Source organism: Euprymna scolopes, chromosome 19, assembly GCF_053919585.1.
Source record: "Euprymna scolopes isolate OS-2025 chromosome 19, ASM5391958v1, whole genome shotgun sequence".
Taxonomy (NCBI): Eukaryota; Metazoa; Mollusca; class Cephalopoda; order Sepiida; family Sepiolidae; genus Euprymna; species Euprymna scolopes.
In genome coordinates, this window is record NC_136500.1 from 74549476 (window position 1) to 74576865 (window position 27390).

General features: G+C 32.7%; 1 protein-coding gene across 1 annotated transcript in view; it reads right to left on the reverse strand.

Annotated features, from left to right (window-relative positions):
• The window catches only part of LOC145239753 (arginine kinase Oct f 2-like), a 56069-nt gene extending 33966 nt beyond the window's left edge, over positions 1–22103 (reverse strand). Inside the window, exon 1 of the mRNA XM_080103160.1 lies at positions 21460–22103. Coding sequence (XP_079959286.1) covers positions 21460–21610 — 151 coding nt within the window. The 5' untranslated portion in view covers positions 21611–22103. The remainder of the gene's footprint in view (positions 1–21459) is intronic.
• Between the last annotated feature and the right edge of the window lie 5287 nt (positions 22104–27390).

Genomic DNA, 27390 nt, shown 5'->3' on the forward strand with positions numbered 1-27390 from the left:
TGCCCGCAACCGAGATTTAAAAAAAATTCCGTGCAATCCAAAATTCAACCTAATTAAAAATACAGAAAATTCGTTACTTACCTGTAACTGAATGAAAATGGCATATTCCAAAAAATCATATAAATTGATCGAGGAGTTTTTTAAGTGATAAAAATTTTATGAGGAAGTGAGACATTATGCTTTGATCACCATATTTAATAAGGGATAGACAACTCAATTCGAACTACCGATATCAAAAGCAGCCTTGTAATGGCTACAAGTTACTATTTAAATCGCTAAAAATCATAAAAATTTCTGTGTGTATATAACTACTTTTGATCAATTTTTGAAATATGACTTTTTCGTTTCTATATTTTTGCTTAGTAATTAGGTGGAATTCTAGATAAAAAAAAAAAAAAAACAACAGAATTACACATCGCTTTTAAACGATTTTTTTTGTTTTCGTATTTATTTATTTATTTTCACGACACTACCCGCAGAGGAAAACTTTATATATATATATATATATATATATATATATATATATATATATATATATATATATACTCGCTACTGCTTTTAATAACAAGGTTTTATTTGCATTCCATGGCAAGACAACATGGCATTCTTGCTAATCTGGAAGAAAGAGAGAGCCTGTTTCCTCCGTTTTACTATAGGTGGCGTATGTCCACCCAGTCACGGAAGCACAAAATGTATATAATGGCACCCTTGAAATAAAAATGTTTTTGTTATATTTTAATTTTAAACATGTTCTTTTTTTTTTTTTTTTTTTTTACGTTTCTAAGAGAACATGCTTTAAGGAATACTCAAGAAAACACACGTCACTTAGAGGTAAAATGTTATCAACAATTCCATCCATTATGTGATTTGGCCAGCAAAGATCGTAATAGATTGCGCATGTTTACAAAATAAAAAGATATAAAAAAAAACTATTTGAAAAAAAAAATAATAATAATAACAAAACAAAAAAATGTTTACAAAAAAAAAAGAAGAAAAAACGTAAATGTGTTCGGAAAAACAAAAAGAAACGTAAGTCTCCAAAACAAACAAAAAAAATATGAAAAACGAAAAAAAAAAACGTAAATGTTTGAAAATAAACAAGCAACAAAACGTAAATGTTTGAAAAAAAAAAAAACTTAAATATGTTTGCAAAAAAAAAAATGTTTAAAATTAAAATATAACAAAAACATTTATTTTTATTTCAAGGGTGCCATTATATACATTTGTGCTTTCATAACTGGGTGGACAGACAGTAACACCACCTATAGTTAAACGGAGGAAACAGGCTCTCTCTTTCTTCCAGATTACCACATTATTTTGATAAAGAATAATAAGTCGATTATTCCTAATTAAAAAAAATATCCCTGAACGCCCAGTCGCTTTCTTTCCTTCCTTTTTAGGTTCTTCTTCACACAGACAGTAGTCATACAGAAAGAAATCAGTGCAGATACCGAGACAAACGGTTGGCGGACATTTTGGGCAGCGGACACGCCGGACAATGTACCATTTCAGAATGATATATCCAAGAATAATCGATTTTATCCAACATTTTTGCGAATAACAAGCGGAATAAGTGAAACATTCCAACAGACTCGTTAGTACACTTGAATCCGATAATTTAATGACTGTAAAGTTGTACATTAACACCCTCAACTAAACCACTTCTTCAAAACGATATTTCTGTCTTTCTTTCTTTTTTTTTTTAACGTGTAAATAGTAACATCCTGTAAAACTTGTGGGAAAAAAGAAAAAAATATTTTTAGAATTTAGAATGGAAGATCAGTTTTTATAGAAATTTAACGTAAAATGAGCCTTAATTTCTGGACAATTCTAACTTTTCAGAATAGTCTATTTTTTTCATCCCTAACCCTAAAAAGATCGTAAAACACCGCACGCGGCACGTGCCTTAAAAAATAGATTTCTCTCTCTCTCTCTCTCTCTCTCTCTCTCTCTCTCTCTCTCTCTCTCTCTCTCTCTCTCTCTCTCTCTCTCTCTCACACACACAATAAATAAATAAATTCTAGTTAACTGTCCTAAAATGCTTGAACGGCTCGGAAATGGGGGACCATTTTATGTTGAATTATATATATACATACTAGCATGGGTACCCAGCGTCCAGCGACGCCAGGGTCGACATGAAGTTAAGTTCGATTTGGTCACACCTCTGCTATACTAAGAATATTGATCAGTCAGTTTTTCATTATTATGTCAACTCCATCGTTATCCCAACAAAAATAAAAATAAATAAAAAATAAGAGAACGAATGAAAACACGAAAATGTACCCCCCCCCGGAAAAAAGCAGAAGTACGTGACAAACCCTCCACCAGATATTTCGGCAGAAGGAATACGAAGAGAAGCTATTCTCCGGATATTGAGCACCTTTTTATGACTATCTTCCAGTTTAAGCGAATTTCTTTTATGCTACCTCAGTCTAGAAAGATTTGTAAACGGTTTGTTGCAACGAAAACAAAATGTAAATAATTCAGTTTCAAAAATACCAAAATAGAATTTGTGTTAACCGAAATACACGTTTTTATGCTATAAAATGATGAGTTATGACTTATTGTGTTATTAAAAAAAAAAAAAAAATAGCAGTTACGATGTCAAAAAAAAAAAAAAAAATGTGAAGAAAAAAAACGGGTAAAAAACGTAAATGAAAGTCTTTTGTTTGTTTTTGTTTTAAATAAAGAATCGTAGTTAAATTGGATTGTTTGTTTATTTTAAAATAAAAATCCACTGGACCAAAAGTTAATTGCAAAATCACGTAAATTATTTTATTTGAACTGATTCCAAAAATAATGCTTGAAAGTTTGTGTGAATTATTTTTAGTTTAATTATCCACCGAAAAAGAAAACAAAAAGAATAAAGTTAGCGTCCAAGGGAAATGACTTAAACCGTTTTATATATAAAAAAAAATCTATGTTGGTAAAAATAAATTAGATTAAATACGTTATCAATATAAATCAAATTTGAATAATAAACTTAAATAGAACACTTAAAACCATTCTCTCACTATGAACAACAATAACTAACACACCGCTATTTAATAAATCGATTTCCCTTAATATTATATGGAAATGACGTCATCTCTCAATCGTCTATTTTACAAGAATCATACTATGTATAGAAATGAATGAAGCATTAAAGTAATGCCCCTTTTGTATATATCAGTCAAATCGTGAACAAACAAACAGGAATACGAATTTATATATATATATATATATATATATATATATATATATATATATATATATATATATATATATATATATATATATATATATATATATATATATATATATACGAAATTGATCCTCAACTCTAAATTTTTAAATAATTGTACTTTGTAACCAAGTTTTTCAGAGTATTCACATATAATTGCATAAAGCATATTGTGGAGGTGGGGCGATTTAACTGAGAGTGTTAATCTTCAATAATACCTTAATAGTATTTGCAAAAAAAAAAAAAAAAAAAAAAAAATTGTAATCGACAACAAATTTTAGTAAAAGTAGTAATTTTTATACATTAATAGCAAACTAATTTTATTTCTGTACAAAACCAATATATTTTATCCAAAAATGTATGCGAAATAGACAAATATTTTGTCGATCCCTATAGTGGAATTGAACCAAGAATTTAAAGATTATAAGTTTTGAAATCACTTTGTACAAACTTTGGGCGATTGTGCAGTCTAGTTAACTAAAAACAAAAGGGGTTGAAAAAAAATAAATAAATAAAAAATAAAATGAAATAACTGTTACCAAACGCAACGAAACTTGCTATATGATATTCATGTGTACATACTGATTATACAATTTATTATCAATGCATTCGTTATCTTTATTTGTACTTAGGCAAGCAAACGTAGTTTCCAACATGGCCGCTAAGTTTTGGTAAACTTGGTCGCAAATTTCAGATTTAAAAGATAATAATAAAATAAAAAAACCTTGCCTTAATTCGATTGGTAACTACTCTCAAACTTAGGATTACCGTTTAAGTAACTCCCTTAAAATTTTTTTCGTTATTATTTTTTAAGCCTGAAATTTGTGACCACATTCCACCCTCCCCCTATTGGCGGCCATGTTAGAAACCATGCTTGCTTGGCTAAGTAAAAGTCACGATAACAAATGCATAAATAATAAATCATACACGCAATAAACACCCATGAAAATTATGGCGGTAAGTAGAAAAGTAAATTTTCTTGCGTTTGGTTACAGTTATTTGTTTATTTATTTCCTTTTCATCTCTTTTATTTTCTCTTGTTAACTATACTGCCAAACTTTGTATGTTTTTAATTAATTCATTATTAATGACTAAAAAAAGTTAAAAATGAACACTTTTAGCATTTACATGTAATAAGCTTATTTTAGTATTAAAAAAAAATAATTTAAATATTATTTTACTTATTTCACTCACAAAAAAATAATTGGCTAAAACGTGAGATGGCCCAAGTTGTCCTAATCTTTTGTATTCACATGAGCGAGAGTAGATATTTATGACCTTCCCACCACAAGATGTGACACTAGCTCATAAGGTGGGCATTGAAAAGCCAGTGTGCAAGAGGCGCATGCACTGTGGCCTATAAAAATACCTGAGCAACACCATAGACATTCTTCAGCATAGGCATAACAGACAATTAGCAATAAACTAACCTATTTTCAAAGTGAGTAGATCAAGCCTGGATGGGTGGACCTCCTAGAACTGCACAGAACAATACTTCATCCCAATAAATGACCCAGACTCTGTCAAGGACACATACTCGATGGGTATGAACAATGCTTACTTAGGCTGTGCCGGGTTAAACAAAAAGAACATTCCAAAAATAGACACACAGATAAACCAATAATACTTTGTCTTCCCAAACCTGCATAGACATGAATTAATTTTTTGTTATTGCTTTTTTTTTTCTTTCCTCTGGAAAAAATAAGCTCTTAAAAATGATAACAGTACGTATCATCATTTGCCTTTCAGTCTGTTGGGCCAGGATCAATCGTGTAGCATTTTGTCTGTCCTCAGTTAGAGTAGGAGAAATCCTCCTGGACTGAGGAATTTTTTTTTTATTTTTGTTCTCTGGCTGTCCCACCCCCGCCTCTTTTTAAGTGTGAGGGAGGGGTGAGCTGGATTTTATTTTCCCCACATTAAAAAAACAAACAAACAATAAAAAACAACGATTTTGTGTCAAACTTTTTTTTTTATCATAGTAGAATTTGGGCATCCAAATTGGGAGAAGGATTCAATCATATTCAAACTATCTCCCTTTCTCTTAATATTTCTCAGTACTAGAACTTATACTTGAGACTTTAGAGTTTACTGTTTAGGAGTTGATCCTGGACATCGCCAGACTTCTGAACGTCACTGCCTCATCAGTAGAGGCAAGTAATTAGAAACACCGTACAGCAAAATTGGCTAGGATTAAAGTCTAGTATCTGTTTGGTCTCAGAGGGCCATCCTCCAAGGCATTATCTTCTTGTGTTTTTTCAAAGATCTTAATTCTTTGTTTTAACAAATTATTTCTGAATTCATCAGATCATAGAGAAATGAATAGAAGAGAAACAAAGTTGGTTGGCTACCGAAAGTCTTCTTGGGGTGACATATATATATAATGTCTATATTAATATATTTAATATACTATAGGACGTTCCAAAAATAATGCCTCCTATTTTTTTTCATCAGAGGGGATTACAAATTATATTGTTATGATGACTGAATTTATGCATTCATCACCAGAAAGTTTCATCTCTCTGTTGCAGAGATTGATGGTGTGAGACTCTAAGAAAGCAACCCCTGTCATGAACGCACATCAGAAACAGAGATACGTCATTGAATTCCTACATACAGAAAAAAAATTGAACCGATCAACATTCACTGTAGCCTGTTGAACGTTTATGAAGCTGATGCAGTTAATGCTAACACTGTTAGGTCGATTCCAGAGTGGCAACAAAGCAAGCTCAGGACTTTTACAACTGAGACATCAAAAGAGGCTGGCAAGACTGCATTGAGAATGGTAGTAACTTATGTAGAAAAATATATTCTGGAGCACAAAGATTGCTCGTTTTAACGTTACTACTCCCGTTTTCATAGTTGTTTAATGTTTTAGTTTTAGAGTTAAAAAATAGAATGCCTTACTTTTGGAACAACCCTCATATAAGTGAATATTCGTTCTGTGTCTGGGTGACGTAGGCAGGACAGAGGACGTCTTTCTTTGTTGATGCCTGGAAACTCTATGAGGCTTCTGTCTAAATCCCTAGAGGTCTGAAAGTAGTTCTTCAAAGGTTCAGTAGAAATTATTATGCCCTAGAATTTGATTCATCCTCCTGTGACCAAACCACCTCGCAAGGGCTGCTCTCCACCAGAGGAAATAAATATGACTGATACACACCATAGTCAGAAATCCTTATAAGTGCCAATTAAATCTCATTGAACCAGAAACTTACTTTTTTATCTATGCATAAATTATTCTCTGCAGAATAGTCATAAATCACTTATTATGCAAATTCTTTATATTGTAATCATATTCAGTTTAACGTCCGTTTACATCCGGGCATGTGTTGCATGACTTTCAGAAATTCCTTCAAAATTAATCTATCTTTGGTCAAGTCTTTATTTATCTTTCTTTCTCTCAAGTCCATCTTTATCATTTCCTCCCGTGTTTTCTTTCTTTTTCTTTGAAGTTCTGTTGCCAGCTAGTCCTGCTAACTCAACGGTTTTATGCATACTCACTCTCATCCATTCTTTCAATGTGGCCATACCATCAAAGTCTCCTGTTCTGTAGATATTTTCTATACTGCACAGATTTAATTTTTCTCTGAGGTTATCAGATCTAAACCTATTTTTAAGACTCACATTCATTTTATCATTCTCTTATCATTACTATCCATGCAACACATGTCCTCAACACTCACTGGCCAGGTTTCACTTCCATACATCATCACACTGTGTACACATGCCTGACAGACTCTTCCCTTGGTTAACAATGCTTACGCTGTTGATTCTTTGGCATTTTGGTTAAATATTTGCGACCAAGGATGACCAATGACATCCATTTTTCCCCACATTTTTTAATGGTCTTGCGCCTGATTTGTTTAAATGTTATTTTTTTTTAAAAATATTTCTGCAAATAAATATTGCAAATTGTAGTATCTGTTCTGATACTATACTTCATCATTTTTGTCTTCAGTTAGTGAAGGAAAAATTATTCTAAACTGAGTCGGTTTTTATTTATTTATTTTTTTACTTACATTCACCCCTAACAAGCCATATCACGACTTAGACGTAAGGGGCTACTATTTGCAACCATGCCTAGGAAAGATTAACAAGATGTCAGTTCACATTTCATTTAAACTTCTGCATATCAGTACAGTCAGGGAAGCGGGTAGCAGGAAGATAATTCCAAAGTCTAGCTGTTCGAGGGAAGAAACTATTAGAGTAGGAAGCTTTCTTGCATTTAGCCGCCTCAACAGTAAAGGGGTGAGATTTTGTTGCTAAGCAGGTTTGTTGGAGATATGCACATTGAGAGAGCACAAGTGCAACAAGTTCATCAGAGCACATTCCATTAAAATATTTGTAAAACAGGCACAAAGATGCAATATTGCAGTGATGGGACAAGGGTTAGAGCTTGGTTGACAAAGTGGGACCTATGAGATTAAAGACTCTTTTTTTTTTTTTTTTTGGACCCTATCAAAGAGGGAGAGACTAGTAGTAGCCAAGATCAGCCAACAATAAGTACAGGATACTCTGAAGTCTTCTAGCATGATAGAGGGAACCCACCTTCTTTGCAGCAATCTTTGCAATGTCCTCAATGTATTTGTTCCAGTTCATATTGCTCGTGAACGTTTAGCAGAGGAGTTTGAAGAAAGAATTCTCAGGTAGAATGTTATTTGTCATGGATATTGGTAGTTGGAGAGGCATCTTGTAATTGTTAAAGGAAAGCATCTTAGTCTTACTAACATTAAATGTTACCATTTATTTACGGCCCTATTCCACTACGGTTTGGAGATCATTTTTTAATGATTCTGTCATTGTCTTAGATTTGTGTACATCTGTTCTTCCCTTGTGCATGTTATAGTGCTGTATCAGCAATAAATATACCCATCTCAGACAATATTGTCAGGGAGGTCATAAATGAATATCAGGAATAATAGTGGTTCGAGGATCAACGCCTGAGACATTTCCACATTAATGTACTGCTTGGATGTATGTCCATCAATGATAACTTGGATGGTCCTATTGTCTTGGTTTCATCCATCTTATCCAGTGTATGGTAAATGCATTCAGAGATGGCTGTTAAAATATCTGCAGTAGAATGACATTGCCTAAATCCATACTTCTTCCAATCCAGAGTACTTCATTTGGGAGTGCTATGAATTTTTCCCACAATAAAAACTGTAAAGAGGAACACTGTTGGTTGGTTCAGAGAACTATTACTAATTTCGTTTCATTTAATATTTTCTCATGCTCTGTTGATTTTTAAAACAAGAACAATAATATAATGAAAACATAACACAAATATACTCAATCTGAATAGTCTCCCATTGTTTTTAATGTTGGAGGATGAGTCTCGTTGCTGCTTTGGTTCCTTAGAAACTGAGTAGAAAGTACCAGTCAAGAATCTGTTTTTGGCAATCAATCCGACAGATGCAGAGCCAGGAACTAACCCAGTACCTGTCGGACTGAGATGCGCCATCTGGGTATTACCAAGAAGGTCCACCTTTCCAAGCCTTGCCAGTTAGCTTTTGGGTGGGGCATATTTATTGCTTACTGCCTAAGGCGCCCCTATTGGGAAATACCCTTGTTTATGGGCGCTGACTGAACATTTCCACTTTCCAGCCTGGTGTCACATCTTGCTGAGGTGGGTTGCAAATCAATATCTACTCAATCTGAATTGGATACAACTGAAACGATTACTGGGTAGCACTTATTTCAGCTAAGTGTTGGGAGTGAAAAACTTCTCCAAAGGTAGATTCATGTTCCTGTTGATTATGTTGTATGCTATAATCAGGTCTTCCTTGCATCCTTTGCTGCTTAAGTGGGGACAGATTTAGTCTTTGTGGCTATTCTTTGAAGGTAGGTATAAAGAATGTCATCATCATCTTGGCCATCAAGTGTTGAACAGATGCTCCAGATGCCTCTTATTTCTGTGGTGTTCTAGATGAACAAAAAGCTCTTTGTAAAGACATGAAACAAAACTGAACCTCACAGGCAACTGCGGTTGTCAGTGAAGAATTTGACGATCCAGATGATCACAATCCATCCATGGATTATGTTGACACCAACATCAGTGCAGAATGACTAAGAAGAAATGTAAGTGCAATAAAACTTTCTGTTCTTTCTTAAACTTTATTACAATATTGATACACGCAATAATAACCCATTGCATTGTAACCGTTCTCATAATAATCATCATTGCATCACAACCATCATCATTATTGAAATGAACATGACATGATATGATAGCTTAGGTGTTAAACTTCATTTTAAAGCAAGCCCCAAACAAATATCCCTATTTATTCTTGAGATACACGGATTACAAAGTTGCAAGACTTTGAACTCCTTTTCTGCCTTTTTTAAATGCGTCATTTAGTGCTGTATGATTCTGGAAACCTCATATCAACTAATGACTAAAAAAAAATTAGTCTACAAGCCATTTGTATCCAAAACAGAATTCATTAAATATTTTCAAATATTAAGAACTTGAAGCATCAACTTTTTTACTAAAATAATAGGATTCAGCTTTCAATAACATGAAAAAGGGTTAATTGTTGTGCTATTTCAATTAATTCCTTCTATCCAACTATGGATGGCTAACCTTGCACTTTTGGTTATAAAATGGCTGCACACCTCCCCCTTTCTGTCTCTACAACCTTTTTTTCTCTCTATTATTTGCTGACCACCAATTTAAATCATTGACCTTAAATTGAGACAACGTCCTTATGTTCTGAATGTCAATTGAGGACCACTTCTGTGCCGGCTATAATGTCAATTAGATTCTGACAATGACCCTCTGGTAAATATCACGCCAGTTGACCAATCTAATTAACTGATGTCAGATTTCTTAAGGCATGGTAAACCTAGGTTCAGGTTTTGTGTTTTACGGCATATCAGCCTCTTTTCAACCCCCCAAAAACAAAACACAACTTTATATAGATATATGCTAGTGTGTGTGTGTGTGTGTGCCATAAAAAAAAAGTATCATACCTTTTATATTGATTCCTAACTTTATAATCCAAATCACTTGAAACATCCTCCAAAAAAAACCGTTGTTGTCTTATTTACAAATAATACTAATATTTCAGTCAGCTGCTGCTAATTGATGTTAGCGTTTGCTTGAATATAAACCGGATTACCTCCCTTAGAGTTACATGTTATAAGAGATGTTGGAGCAGACACAAAGCTTATTTTAGTCGAGATAAGAGGAGTTAAGACATTTATGATTAAAACTGGCACCAAATCTTAGACTTCCACTTTTTACAATCATTTTAGTAAATATGATGATGAAAAATAAATAGGATTAGATTGATGAATTTGATTGAAATGTTTTTTTTTAAAAAACATGGACCGATATTTGACATATCAATCTACTGAAACATATTGTTCTATGTAGTAATAAATCTATTCCTGTCAAAAAAAAAAGAAAAAACTTAAAAAAACAAAGGAAATTTTTACTTTATACATAATATAACGTTAGTCCAGATATCGTTACAAGTAATACTACACTTTCTATCTTGAGTTAATGAAGGAGAAATTCTATCCTTTTAGACTCAGTCAATTTAAATTTTTGTTCGTAGATAACATTGCTTATTGTTGAAATCGACAAAAAATGTAAGTAGTTAATATTGTGTTTTTAATGAAAAATCAACTATTCGACTGTTGGATTTCGCTACAGTAACAAAGAAGCACCTTTTTTATCGGGCGATCAGTACAATGAACACCCCCACCTAAAATATTTTTGGTACTCTTACAGAAGTTGACCTGGATCATCAAGATTTTCCGTCAATTATTGTTCAGGCTCGACCGGCAGTCATCCAATGAAGCCGAGCAAAGTAACAGATGCAGACAAACAACACTAACCAAAAAAAAAAAAAAAAAAATAGAAATACACTAAGTAGAAAATTAAAATCTGTAAATTTACTGAATATATATATATTCATTTTTCTCAAGAAAAGTTGCATTTTGCATTGTTTATTTACATTTCAACTGAACACATGCACACAAGAACCGTTAGTGAAGGGAAATACGTGCAGTGAAAGAAAGAGGGGTGAAGAGTAATCCCTGTACACACAGAATAATAAGGAAAAGCAGGCTGACAGTTACAAAGCAAGTAATAGAGTGATTTGTATCATACACAAGAACACACACACACACACACACACACACACACACACACAAACGATGGTAATAATCTAAGCATTAAATGAACTTGATGCTGAGAGAAATAATGTTTCTTAGTGATGCCATAATTTAATTTTAGTAACCGTTTGTTTATAAAGGGAAGAATTGGATTCCAGAATATGAAAATTTTCAGAGCTCAGCCAATCAGAATGCGCAGACTTTGGCGAGAGAGCCTTTATTATTTATGGATTTTAAATTGGAAAGATTATGTTAGGTCTATGTATTTATTAGCCAGTTATGGTCAGGGAAATCACAGAATCTGTGGAACGTGTAGAATTCGTCCTGGTGACAACTGGTAGCAATGGTAGTACTAAATATTTAGAGAGAAAAATAGGGACTCCTTCCTCTATAGATGTTGTGATTGTGATGGTGTTGCTCATAAGATGCAATGTAGCATTTTAATATCACTACTGAATGGTGTTCGAAAGCTACATAAGATAGTGGCTATTAGGCTAGATATATTGAATTTGTATGTGTCATCTGTTATTGCAAACCTACTATATCTTGGCCCAGAGAGGGATTTCTGCAACCATTTTATTATATATGGAGATACATGATAACATTGGTACAGTTACCATTATAAGTAATACTGCAATTCTGTCTTTAGTCAGTGAAAGAGAAATCCTTCTAGACTGAGACAATTAAAATTTTTGTTCCGATCCAAAGTGCCCCTTTTTTTTGAGGAAGCTGTATTTTCCCCACATTAGAAACCGACCTTGTGTCTAACTCTGCCCTCATGGAGAAATGAGTAAATAGGAACACTACAATAATATCAAATAAGGGGAACATTTCAATGATTAAATTAATTTCTTTTTCTCATATATCAATTACTTATCCAGGCATGTGATTCTAATATATATATATATATATTAGTAATGAGACGATTACAATATTTTTCTTGATTCCGATACAATTGCCGATTCCAATTCTCTATAAATGTCTAAATATTTAATTATAAAGCTGCGTTTTTTTCCGATTACTGTAAAACATGTGTTAAATGTGCACATATTCTCTCAAACATAAAAATGCACTTATGCAGTTGTTTGTGGGGGGGGGTGATCTATAGATTTTAGTGTCACTATTAGTTTTAAAATAAGTATTTATTATTTTATTATTACTGCCAGCAATGGAGGATTTTGTTTTAAACAGAATCAAATCAAAGCAAAGAAAAGAAGATAATTAAAAGAATCGTTTTGGCATCGGAAAATATGCACAAATTTTTCTGACACCTATTCCGATACCCCAAGAAGTTCCGATTTTTCCAATTTCGATTAATCACCCTAACACTAATATATATATATATATATATATATATATATATATATATATATATATATATATATATATATATATATATATATGTATAAGCGAGATAAGTCACAGATTAAAAGTCAAGTGAAATATCCTGCTAGATATTACACTGAGGTAATACTTTCAGGGTCATCCTAGCCATAAAGGTAAAGCTCAATATTTAAAGTGTTTATATGTGTTTATATTTCGATTTATTTTGATTTATTATAATTATGTTTATATGTGTTTATATTTCGATTTATTTTGATTTATTATAATTATGTTTATATGTGTTTATATTTTGATTTATTTTGATTTATTATAATTATGTTTATATGTGTTTATATTTCGATTTATTTTGATTTATTATAATTATGTTTATATGTGTTTATATTTTGATTTCCAGAATTTAACTTTAACCACTAAACTATATATATATATTGAGTATAAAGTATAAAGATTAAATGTAAATTATGAATCAGTTTCATAAAAGATAAACAAACAAAATCAAAGTCAAAATCAAATTGATTTTGTTTGTTTATCTTTTATGAAACTGATTCATAATTTACAATTATGAATCTTTATATTCAATATTGATATAGCGCTAGGATACATATACCTATTGAGCTTATTATATATCTACAGTACTATGGGCAATGTTCTTTTAAAAGTATTAATGCATTAGAATAAACCTTGCTCTTTTTTGACTCCAGGTCTAATTCGCTCGATGATATATATATATATATATATATATATATATATATATATATATATATATATATAATTTCTTCTCTCTATTGATACAAACATTACATACATGTGCATACATGTTTCAGCTGTGATTTCTTTCAAAATCCAGCATCATCTGGTCAATTAAGACTAAGTACCTGATGATGCTGAATTTTGAAAGCAATCACAACTGAAACGTACATAGTTGCGGTAAAAAAAGATTTTATCTTGACCACTTTGAAATTTGAAAATAATTTGGAAGTAACTAATTGCCGAATAGAAAGTAATTTTTGGCTTTAAAATTCTTAACAAGTTTATTTTATTTCTCACTAATAATTCATCATGTATCAAGGTTAGAAGACACTCGAGTATAAGGGTTAATCAAATGGATAGACTGACAGTTGAATGATACTGTGAGAAAATTGAAAAATTTCCACCTACCACCCATTCAAAAACAGCAGCCGAATGAGAAAATAACAATTCTTCCCCCTTTGTCAGAAACATTGTGTATAGAATGCCAGGATTAAAGGATAAAATAAAGGGGAAAGTGAGTTATGGGACTGCTAAAAGTAAACCCAAGGCTTTTTTTTTTTTTTTTAACTCTCCACGCATTAAAAGATTAAAAAAAAACATCTTCCAAACCTTTACAATCATTTCATAACTGATTTAAACAGGAGTGAAATAATAAATTGAATTATATATATATTGTGACGTAATCCTTAAATTGGATTACATATTTAAATAAAAATTGAAATGTTCAATTTTAGGCCAACGAGAAATGTATAATTTTTTTTGGTATTCTTATATTATTTGGTATTATTATATTACCGAGGGAAAATGTATAGAGAGAGAGAAAGAGGCAGTAAAGAAGAAAGAGGGGAAAGTAAGAAAATATATATGAAGAGAGAGAGGTGAGAAAGACGTTCAACGGAAAAATCAGCTAGCGAACTGATTGGGTCATTTTCTCAGAAACATATTTTATGACCTCTGCTAGTTGCTTAGTTGCTAAGCAACAAAGCAAAGAAAGATAAGAAATGTATAGAGGAGAGAGAGAGAGAGAGAGAGAGAGAGAGAGAGAGAGAGAGACAGACAGACAGACAGACAGACAGACAGACAGACAGAGACAGAGACAGAGAGACAGAGAGAAAAGGGAGGAAGAGAGACATTTTGGTACAACAGTGACCGCCTGGCCACTGTGCTGGGCAAAAAAAATTCCCACCCCAGCGACAGAGAGAGCCATGTCGTCGAGATAGAAGATGTTGACACCCCCCTCCCCATCAACAACGAAAGAAAAGAGATAATGCCAGGGAGAACAAACCAGCATCGTCGAAATACACAATATTAATTCCACGGACACAGGAGACACGATACTGCAAGAATCACCAAAACGTCGGATGGATATGATATAGGAATATCGCGTGTCATGAACTGTCACTCGAGGCGAATAAAATGATGGTTAAAGTTCACTTTAAAAGTTAAAAGAAGAAAAAAAAAAAAGGAGAAAAGAAACACAAAAACCGTGAGTTACCTCTCTCTCATATATTTAAGTCAACGAGTTCATATTGCCATTGTTTCATTTGGACTAATATATTTTTTTTGTATTGATGTATTTCTCATTGGTATTTTCAGATAGTAGATGAAGACACCTCTTCCATATCCTCGTAATTTGTTTTATTTTTTATTCTATTTGATCCCATCCCCTCCCTACCATAGTTTAAATTATTATAATAAAGTTGATTTTGAAAATATTATTACTGGTGTTTCTTGTTTCGTTCTTTCTCGTGTTTTTGCTTGGGTTCGCCCTTGTGTCTCATTCCTTTATTTTTATCCGTGTCACATGTGCGATAAAATACTGGGATTTTGCTTTTCCGTAAATTCCCTTATACCCCCCCCCCTTTGGTAACATGTTACAAAGATAAACGATATTTGCTTTTATCGTAAGTTTCCTTTCATACCATTACGTCTATTTGTTACTTAATTCCCCACCTTTTATCACATATGTTACAATATATATATATATATATATATATATATATATATATATATATATATATAAATTCAATAAATAATTTAATAACAAACGATATCGAAATAATTAAATTTAACTTTCAAAAATAATATTTTAAAATTTGATAAAATAAACAAGCGGCATAGTTCAAAGTAATAACTAAAAAAAAAAAATATGAAAGTAGAAAGGACTTCCGAGCAATGCTGAATAAGTATAGCTAGTCATAATGATAACCGTAAAATATTTAATCAATACTAGAAGGTCACCCAGCGTTGCCTGGTGGTAAGATACGCTTATGATTAAATATGATATTTTAATTTATGCAAATTTTGTATTTCTTATTATAGAATCAATTCTATATATAGTATTGCCCCCTCCCCTGGTATGACCCGGTTGTAAAATATGATTAGATATATTTTAATTTGTGCAGATTTCGTATTTAATATTATAGAGCCAATACTCCATTGATTATCATATTGTACCCAATATATATTAGCGATTTCATTTCAGAAGTTAAAATAGAAAAATGTGATTTGGATGCCATCAACTAGAATCGAAACCAAAACATGTAACGTTCCAGCCTTAGTCGTTAAGTTTTAAAAGTTTGCTAGAAATGACGTCATGGCTTTCAAATTTGACAAACAAATTTAGACTTTTAGTATAATAATAGAAGATAGATAATTGGGATACTTAGTCCAACTATAAATTACTCCCCCTTCCCCTTGAATGTTTATCAAATCTTAAGAGAGGTTTTGGAATCTTTTTTTGGTAAACTATGGAACATAGTTTGAAAGAAAAATAGCAACCAAATGGTACATATTCTTACTAGCGTGTCTGATAAATGAGCATATATTACAAGGTAGAGGTAATGCCAAGGATTGTATCATGATGAACGAACATATACTACACTATTTCCCTCTCTAAAAAAAAAAAAATGAAAAAGAGGTCATTCTTGGGAAGACAGAGAAGTGAGAGAATTCTTAGGGAGACAAAGCAGATGCTACACTAAATCCCCAAAGATGGTAATGCCCATATTATGTATTATAACCACAAAACAGAAACTATGTTAGCCCCTTCCAAATAGGATGAGGTAAAGCGTGGGAGAACGGTACTCTGACCACTGACCAAATACTATTCTACTCTCCAAAGATTGAAGCAATCTTTGTGAGGTTGGTGTCATGTGTACTACACTAATCTGCACAAAACCTGTGAAAAGGTTTGTTTAGACAATCTGACATGAGGATACATCACTCTATAAATAAACCTTGAACAAATATTCAAAATAACAATATTCAAATCCCAAAATAAGATCCTCTCTACACGGCAATACAATGACTCATACAAGGAATGGTGCACCATTCTCCTAGTAATGTTACATCAAGTAACAGCACTTAGCTAGACACTCCACCAGACTAGATGAATTCTTGTCCTGGAATCCAGCAAAATTCAGAAATGACCACAATAAAAATAAACTATTACATAATTAAGTGGTCAATTAAGGAAGGGAAAATTAGTATCATTCACTGCTTTAATAACTCAGTGTTTGAGATGCGAAGAGAATATTGACTGAATACTAGGATATCTATGTATCTCACATATATATATCAAGTGTAAGCCCGGAAAGAGGTGCCCCAATTTCTGCAAACTTATTGAAGTAAAATGAAATATATATATATATATATATATATATATATATATATATATATATATATATATATATATATATACTAGCCTAGGTTCCCGACGTTGCCCGGGTGTTTGGATGTGTGTGTTGAGCAAAAAAAAAAAAGAAAGTAGTTGTAGACAGGCAGGCTCGAACCTGTACTGCAAAGGAGGAAAAGAACATGGAAAAAAACACGGCATCTTTGCTGTTTCACCCATTGCCAAACCGGAAGTAATGTAGGTTTAAATTAAAGCTAATCAATCGAAAAGAGAGGATGGCTTTTGAAAACATCGACGAAAAAGTGCCCAGTTGAGAGTGAAGTGATTAATGTTTTTAGCCAATTTTTACGTATTTGTCGTCCGAAGGGTCGGCTTCCTAACGATACCAATCTCGTGCAAATCCGTCGCCTGTTGAAAATTTTAGATGGACAAACATACACACATATATACATTTTAACAAACAGGTGAGATTTATATTATGGATTATATTGGATGCAATATATAGTAATGATTTAAATAGTTAAAAAATAAATTAATTAAAGACTCGTGTGCCACCACCGAGAATCGAAACCAAAACCTTCAGCTTATGACTTATTTTTGCTTCTGCCGCGAATGGCTGGGTCATAAAGACATATTTACTGCAAGGTTTTAAACCATGAACCAATAGCTACTACGGTAGGCATTCGTAATGGCGGCAAATATTATGCAAGTATAAATCATGTAGAACATCTGCATTAATATAATTACACATAATAGTTAACTAAAGATGATCATCCCACAAAAAACGAAGAAACTAATAGGGAATTAATCAAAATGAATGTTTAAAAGAATATGCAAATTTGCTAGATCTTCTGCTAGTGAATGCAATTCCACGCTCCATACATAACAAAATTGTATTTTCTTTTTAAATAAATAGAGAAAGGGATTTTAATATGAATATCAATACACACGCTTGAAAAACAAATTTATAGGAGTGTATATATATATATATATATATATATATATATATATATATATATATACTAGCAAAAGTACCCGTCGTTGACTGGGTTCAAAAACAGTCTACATAAAATAGGCTCTGATTTATGAAAGTATGATAGGTTATGAAAAGGAAGGGTTGTAAAGAGATAGCTTCCAATTTGGGGGTATCAAAACCATAGCAAAATATGATGAAAGTAAAAATAAAATAGATAAACCCCATAATTTATCATACCATACCTGTTCACACTGAAACACTTATCACAATATTCTGTGGATCTATATTAAAAAAAACTTGCTAAACTTTGTGACATATTTGCATTCTATGGAGGTCAGGTGTGAACGAACACCCAATAATTTTATTATACTATATTTCTTCAAACTGAAACATAATTATACTTACGCAGATAGATATGAAAAGTCTTTATTAAAGTTTGTGCCTATTTCCATTCTATGGAGGCCAGGCGCGAATGCAGACCCCACAATTTTATTATACCATCTCTATTTAAGTTGAAACATACTTATCAAAGTATTATTATGTACATCTATATCAAAAACACTTGTAAACGTTTTTTTTTTAATTTATAAATTTTTTATTTCCATATTTTATTTGTGGACCATGTGCGTACACAGACCCCACAATTTTAATGAACCACCGTTCTGCCAGATCAAACATACCCATTCCTGTGTCTCGATACATCTTCTATCATTATATGTAATCAGTTTTTTAAAATAGTCATCCATATAGGAGCCTATTCGTGACCAGACACATACATACACACACATACACACACAGACATTCAGCTTTATATATATATATATATATATATATATATATATATATATATATATAAAATCATGTTAACACTGATTGAATTTCTGCATTAATAAAACTATCAAACTATCATGTGTCTCACATATAGATTATTCTGATATTATCATCTATTAGTTTTGTTGTTGTTTTTTTTTTACAATTAATTGAGTATTTATTGAAATAAAAAATAAAATAAATAGAAAAAATAGAAAAAAATGTAAGCATGACTATATTTTGAATAATCTTACACTAAGGCCCCAGCAACCAATATCTTCAGCCGAGCAACTCCAGCTAAATACAGCTAGTTGATAATGAAGGATATTACCATATTTGGTAATGAGGTAACTAATATGATTCAAAAGTTCTCAATACTGTGAAAAATAGAGCAATAATAATGATAATAATGATAATAATAATAATAATTTGTATGGCTCATATTAAAACTGTTATGGCTTCGATCTAATGGCCTCTTCAGAGCAATTTCGAAAAATTAGGTGAAGGATCTGAAAAGTTTATTAGGTGTAAACCTTAGTATCGCTTTAAGTCATATATATATATATATATATATATATATATATATATATATATATATATATATATATATATGATTCACAAATGAATATGATAAAATTGACAGATGTACAATCAGCATCTACCTCAACAGATTTGATCGACATGTGATGCAGTAGGAAATTCAAAGGTAGGTAGTTTTTCACATCATTATGTTTTTTTTTTAATTACTTATCTATCTATCTATCTATCTATATATATATATATATATATATATATATATATATATATATATATATATATATATATATATATATATATATATACTAGCAAATCCACCCGTCGTTGACTGGGTTCAAAAACAGCCTACAGAAAATGGACTATGATTTATGAAAGTATGATAGGTTATGAAATGAAAGGGTTATAAAGAAATAGCTTCGAATTTGAGGGTATCAAAACTAAAGCAAAATATGATGAAAGTAAAAATAAAATAGATAAACCCCATAATTTATTATACCATACCTGTTCACACTGAAACACTTATATCAATATTCTGTGGATCTTTATTAAAAAATTTGTTAAATTTTGTGACATATTTCCATTCTATCGAGGTCAAGGCGCGAACAAATACCCCATAATTTAATTATAATATATTTCTTCAAACTGAAACATAATTATCAAAGTATACTTACGCAGATAGATATGAAAAGTCTTTATTAAAGTTTGTGCCTATTTCCATTCTTTGGAGGCCAGGTGCGAACACAGACCCCACAATTTTATTATACCATCCCTATTTAAGTTGAAACATACTTATCAAAGTATTATTATGTACATCTATATCAAAAACACTTGTAAACGTTTTTTTTTTAATTTATAAATTTTTTATTTCCATACTTTGTGGACCATGTGCGTACACAGACCCCACAATTTTAATGAATCATCATTATGCCAGATCAAACATACCCATTCCTGTGTCTCAATACATCTTCTATCAATTTATATGTGATCAGTTTTCTATAATAGGAGCCTATTCGTGACCAGACACACACACAGACGTTCAGCTTTATATATATATATATATATATATATATATATATATATATATATATATATATATATATATATATATATAAATAAACAAATCGAGCTTAGATATTTCGGATGATGTTAAAACATTGTTAAACTCCCGATTCGCACAGCAGCTGCGATAGCGTAATGGTTAGGACCCTTGATTGTAGTACAGGCGGTCGGGTTTCAATCCTGGCTTGAGGTAGTTGCCTGACTAACCACACTGATGAACTGTGAAACAGCGAAACAGTACTGCATGTGGATGACTATATATATATATATATATATACTGTTTTGTTTTTGAATCCCCAAAACAGTGTTTTATGGTTGGCCACTAATAATCCCTTATTTAACATTAGGACTATTGTGAATTCGAGAAAGCAAGTTGATGCAGAGATTGTATGTGATAAAATGACTTACTGACTAAATAGTTTTCCAACGAATGATAAAAAAATAAAAAAAAATTTTTCTTCTAGTTTTAAAGATTTAAAAACTACCAAGACACACACACACACACACACACACACACACACACACACACACACACAAATATATATATATATATATATATATATATATATATATATATATATATATATATATATATATATATATATTATGTAAACCTCAGCAAGTGTAAGGGACAAATTATGTATATAGTCAGTCACAGACATCTGTTTTGTCATATCACAGCTCTTCATTATAGCTAGACATGGCAAGTGTTTCAAGATGAGATTTGAAACCTGACCGTTTATACAGCAGTCAGATATCTTACTCATTCGCTATTAGGTTCGCCATGAAAGTAAGATAAATTATATAAATTTTTTGTACTTTTGTTTGCATTAATGACTATAAGAGTGCTCAATTCTTTCACGAGCAGCAATGCTTTATGAAAGTTTTAAGAAAAGAACATAAAAAATGCAAAGTTAAAAAAATGAATTCCAACATTAAATAAAGGATTCGAAGCAAAGTAAATGAAGCAAAAAATATATATTTTTTTTTTTGTCTTACCTGAACGGATGCAATCAGCTAAGGTACCACCGAACTTGGATTTCAAACCCTTCAGTTTTTCAAAACGCTCAGGGGTAAGATTTTTCTTGAGCAGAGAATGACATTCCTTGGCATCCTGCAAAGCCTTAAAGAGCTCTTCAGTATCAGCCATGGTGCGTAGCTGTTAAGTCTAATATCCTAAGTCGCAAAGGAAAAATAGCTTGATTGCAGCACCAAAAAATGGTCACGCACTAGCTTATATACTCCTCATCATGTAAAGCTGGCTTCCTATTGGTCGAAGACGAAAAGGTATGAAGTGAGAAGGTAAATCTATACTTAGAGTCTCCATGACCTTCTGGTATCTGTGTTTGTATTTATTTCCATGACGAAGACAAGGAGAAAAGAATAAAAAGGAAGGAGGGGGAAGCGGGAGGCATGAAAGAAAATGAAGAAAGAAAGAAATTCTATATCTTTTTTTCCCTCTTTTAATGAAGGTTGGGTTCACTGTGAAGGGAAGGTTCTGCCATGATTGAGAGGCGGCTCTTCTTGCGTTTGTATATACATTTAGGTTTTTTAAGAATGTACGTACTTATTGCTTAGTAAAGCCCTCCTACAGTATTCTCATCTTTGTATATATGTACATTAGTGTGCTAGTAACTTACATAACTTCTGTTACAGAGCTGTGGGTAACATTCTTGGCCTTCGGGCCAAGATCAACGTGTAGTATCTGCTCCGGCAGATACTGCAATCAAAGACCCTATGTGGAGGCGACCCAACAGATAAGACCTTGGTCAATTTAGGGGCAACCCTTCATACCAATTGTCACTATCCAGCTCCCCTACTCCCCGGAGAGTTGGTCCTCATTTCCTCTTCACTCCTCACATTAAAAATCGGCCTTGTGCCTAATTTGCTCGGTGGGGGAACAAATAAATACTTCTTCAGATGCTGCACTTCAATTTCTTGTTCTCTGTCAGTGGAGGAGAAATCCTTCACGACTGAGACAATTTTAATTTTTGTTTCTTTTCTCCACATTAAAAAACGACCCTGGTGTCTAACTCTGTCCCGTGGGGAGGCATTGTAAATAGGAACATCTTAGCACCTTTTATTCTGTCCTCTCTCTCTCTCTCTCTCTCTCTCTCTCTCTATCTCTCTCTCTCTCTCTCTCTCTCTCTCTCTATATATATATATATATATATATATATATATATATACATACATATATATATATACTAGCAGGGACAACCGACGTTGCCCGGGATTAAATAAGGATCAATAAATGTTTCACCCTTCCATATCTTATTGTCATCGAAAGCGGCGAAATCGCCCATTTTTCAATCAAATCGATTAATTCTCTACTTGAGGACCAACCACAATGTACTGCGAGGAAACCTTACATGCCTTTCCGCAGTGAGTTAGTCCACAATACATTGTAGTTTAAATTGCACTGTAGAGAACCTACTATTGATTTTATGGAATTCTTTTTATATAATGGCTTGAATTTAAGTTAAAATGCAAAAGTCAAGTATCGTGCTTCAGTTGTGCTCGAAATGGAAACATTCATTTTGAACATGCCCTTGTCATATCAAAGAACCTACTGTTGATTTTATATGCTGTGCCTTCCTGCTTGTGCAGTAATAAAACTCCTCAAATGTACTTGTGATGTTAGGCTGTATAAAGGGTTAACTTTAGTCAAAATCGCTTGTTCCTTCTTTCATCAGATTTTTTTCAATTATCAATACTTATTGGAGACATTCCAATACAAAACCTATTCTAAAACACTGCCAGGTACATAAAGTAAATTTATGTGAAATTTCAAAACAATTGATCCAGATGTTCAGAAGTCCATAGGGAATGAACTCGACAAAATGTTGCATCCCTCTGCCTGTCCTACAAATATTTTAATGGTGAATGCTCCGATGAACTACAAGCACTTGTACCCCCCTCAATGTAAATACTTCTGACAAACCTGACAAGCACAAAATCCCTCTCCTACACAGTAGAGATTCCTAGATGTAAGAAAGCCTTTACTCCAATAGTTTCTTCTCCAGAACTGCTAGACTTTGGAACTCCCTTCCGGGATTCTGCTTTCCCAACTGTACTGATATGCAGAAGTTCAAGAGCAATGTGAACAGACATCTTGCTGCTCAACTTCCTACATAGTATCCCTGCAACTTATGTCCTTGATAGTAGCACCTACATCAAAGTGGCAACTGTGCCTTGTTTGGGGTGAAAATGGAAATTTAAAACAAAAAAGAATTGGGATTATTCTCATCTTGATAGATATTGGTAGAGAAACTTTACCAATATGGCATTTTTACATTTGGCACCAAAATCAACAAAGTCCAGGCCATTTCTGAAATGACCTTTTCCCTGTTGATTGCGATATGTTGCTAGTCCTGTGCAATTCTAGGATGTCCACCCTTCCAGGCTTTGCCTTCTCTTGTTCAGAAGGGATTAGTTTATTGCTAATCGCCTGAGATACCTCTATTGGAGGATGATGATGGGGCTGTCCAGACATCTTTTGCAAATCAGAGTGTTTCTCCTCTGGAGTGCTGACTCTTCAATCCCACTTTCTGACACTAGTATCATATTTCTTGCTGTGAGTAAAGAGATAAATACCGAGAGAGAAGAATGCTGGAGAGTAAAATAACTCAAAGAAGCAGCACATATGTTGGTTGACGGTACTTACTAAGCATATTACCCCATATTGAATTTAATACAATGTGGTAACATTTAATTATAAATAATAAAGTCACAATTTAAAATGTGTGCGCACACACACACACACACACACACACACACACACACACACACACACATATATATAATATAATAATCTGTAGTAATAAGTATTGATCTATAATAAGTAGTGAGATTGCACATCTAAAAATAAGAATAGGTTTAACGCTCCCAAAATCCATACTAGAATTGTCTGCATAAAGTACTTGGTATAATTCACTTATAAGTGACACTCTTCTGGGGGTTAAAGGTTCAATCCTCAGTGCGGCCAATACTCAAACGCAATTGTGAATTATTTAGAAGTTCTACCTTGTCATGGCTGATGAAACAAGAGCATGCTACCTCCGTGGATGAAGTAAAGAGTTCTGTTGAAAAAAATATCATATTCTAAAAAAATCATATAAATTGATCAAGTAGTTTTTTTTTAACTAAAAAAAAAAAAAAAAACTTTATGAGGAAGCGAGGATGGTGTGTCTCGCTCTGCTATCTTCAATGAATAAAAGGAGACAAGTCAATCCGAACTACCGAGATCAAAATCAGCCTTGTAATGGCTATTATTTACTATTAAAATCACTAAAAATCGTAAAAAGTGATTACAACTTTTTGATAAATTTACGTGATTTTCGGAATATGACATTTTCGTTCCGTAGCGGATACGTACAGCATAAAGATTTTCCTGTAAATACTGTTCTTTTAATTAGGTTGAATTTTGGACAACACCATTTTTTTTTTTTTATTTTGAAAATGTATTTCAAAATTGCATCTTTCATACTCGCCACCCTTAGACTGGACAGGAACTGATGGAGAGTGGAGGAGCGGAGTGGCGCAAATAACCCGTTCTCACCCATGGGTGTATGTGCTTAAATCCACATCGGAATGTCAACGAATGGGAATGCGTGTTTAGATCCTCAAATGAATGCAAATGTGCTTCTATCTGTATGCTTGTATACAAGACTTTGGGGTAAAGAAAGATATTGAGGGTGAGATGAGATGAGATGAGAGAGAGAGAGAGAGAGAGAGAGAGAGAGAGAGAGAGAGAGAGAGAACACGTTTTATGGTACCAAGAAAATATGTTTACCAACAGGACCCTTTCGGGTGGATGGGGAGTCGTCATTCCCTCCTCCCCTTTTTTTTTCTCGTCTACATACGGTGAGGTCTGCCCCATGAAAAATAGGAGAAAAATCACAGCCGTCTATTCTATAAAAATAAAGAGAAAGAGGGGGGGGCGTGTAAATAGAAGTAAGGATGAATGGAAAGAAATAGGAGTGACAAACATTATAGAACTAGCGAAAAAGCCCGGCATTGTCTAAGAAGAGTAACTTAAAAATTTAGTAGCGTTTCTTTCTTTCCACATCAACACATCTCGTCAGGAGGTCCCATCTGTCACGTTCATTGGACAGATGATTATTGAAAATATTTACTAACTAGCAGTCCCGTACCCCCGGCGTTGCCCAGAGGAATTAAAAAGTGTTAACTGAAATTATTAAGTATTCTTTCTGAATGAATATATGCTTAAAAATAATTTCTTTGTGTTTACATGTACAAAATAATTTATGAGCCTTATTTCCGTTTTAATTCATATTAGAGCCTCATAAATTAATAAAATTGTATTCTTTTGTATTAAGGGATCCTTGCCTTTTGCTGGAGGGGATGAAAAAACTCAATGACTTGACTCACATACCAGCCTACTTCATCTCGTGCACACATTCTTACACACTAGCGACAGTCAGACAAACAGAAACAAACCACTACGCACATCTATACACGCACTTACAGAACACCAACACATACACAATACCATGCCACAATACTAAATATGAGTTGATCAATGTTTGTTTCCTTAAGGCTTTTTTTCCTATATACTTTAGCAACAAAAAATACATTTTCAAATATGTTTTAGTTCTTAGATTGAGCTACATATGAAAAAAACAAAAAAAACAAAAAAAAAACTGTATATAATATTAGCCAAAATTTATAATTAACTGAATAAGATACTCGTTTCTTTCTCTTAACTATCTCTCATTTTATGTTGGTTAGATCACTCTTGAATATACTCACTCTAATGTCTCGAGCATTAAGAGAAAGAGTGACTCTCTTTTTTCAGTGCGGCAATTTAATTTACTTAGACGTTTCTATACACACCACAAACAAGTATATCAATTATCAGGCAAAATAATGTCTCTTTGCCTTTATATTATAATAATAATAATAATAATAATAATAATAATAATAATAATAATAATAATAATAATAATAATAAAAAAACATGAAGAAAGTCCGTATAATATCAATAATTGTAGGAGCACTAGGAACAGTCCTGAAAAACTTAGAAAAAAGACAAAGAGAAATTGGAATCAAAGGGAAGACTGATACTATACAATGGATGGTAATGCTGAAAACAGCTAAAATCTTTCGGTAAAAACATTGTATACAGAAACTAGCCAGTCACATGGAAACTGCAACAGAAAACAAAAAGATGGAAGGAACACCACATGAAACCAAGGGAATTGAAACTTCAAGGAATTTTATAAACTATGCCTCCTCCCCACCAAAAAAGAAAATGTATTAAAAAGAGTTGTGAAGGGTCTAAGAGAATAGAAGAACCAAGAAGGGGGAGTACTAAGCAAACCTCCACTGGGTGAGTTCAAAGAGTACTGGGGCCTTAGGAAGGTTTATTGCGACCCAAATTCCAGTAAAGGTTATTATCAGCAGAAAAATCACCGGTAAGCTGATGTTGCGATAATGCAAAGATCATTTGCAAAGTTTATCAAAAGAGGTGGAGAGTACTGGAAATCTGAGGAGTCATGTCACTCAGACTACAGATAACAGGAAGCAATATCTGATGATCACCTGTTTGAGAACTCATAGTGAGTGCAAAATAATAATAAAAGCTAGTGGGATCTGTGGAAATTCCACAGCAGCATCTTTCATATGTAATATATTGCTGCTGGGACGTTCAGCATAATAGAGACCCTGTGATATTGCAGTCTTTTTGTTAAAACTGTAAAAGTATTTATCTAAGTAATCTGATTAATGTAGTGCCAGAATATATCTGATTATTACAGTTTATCTCCAATATCCTCAGAGGAGTCTCTGACATATTTCTATTCTATGGACGCCCAGCGTGAACGGAAACCCCACGATATCATCATACCATCTTTAGACAGAACAGATACTACCACTGGATTATAGCCAGAAGACCAAGAAGATATA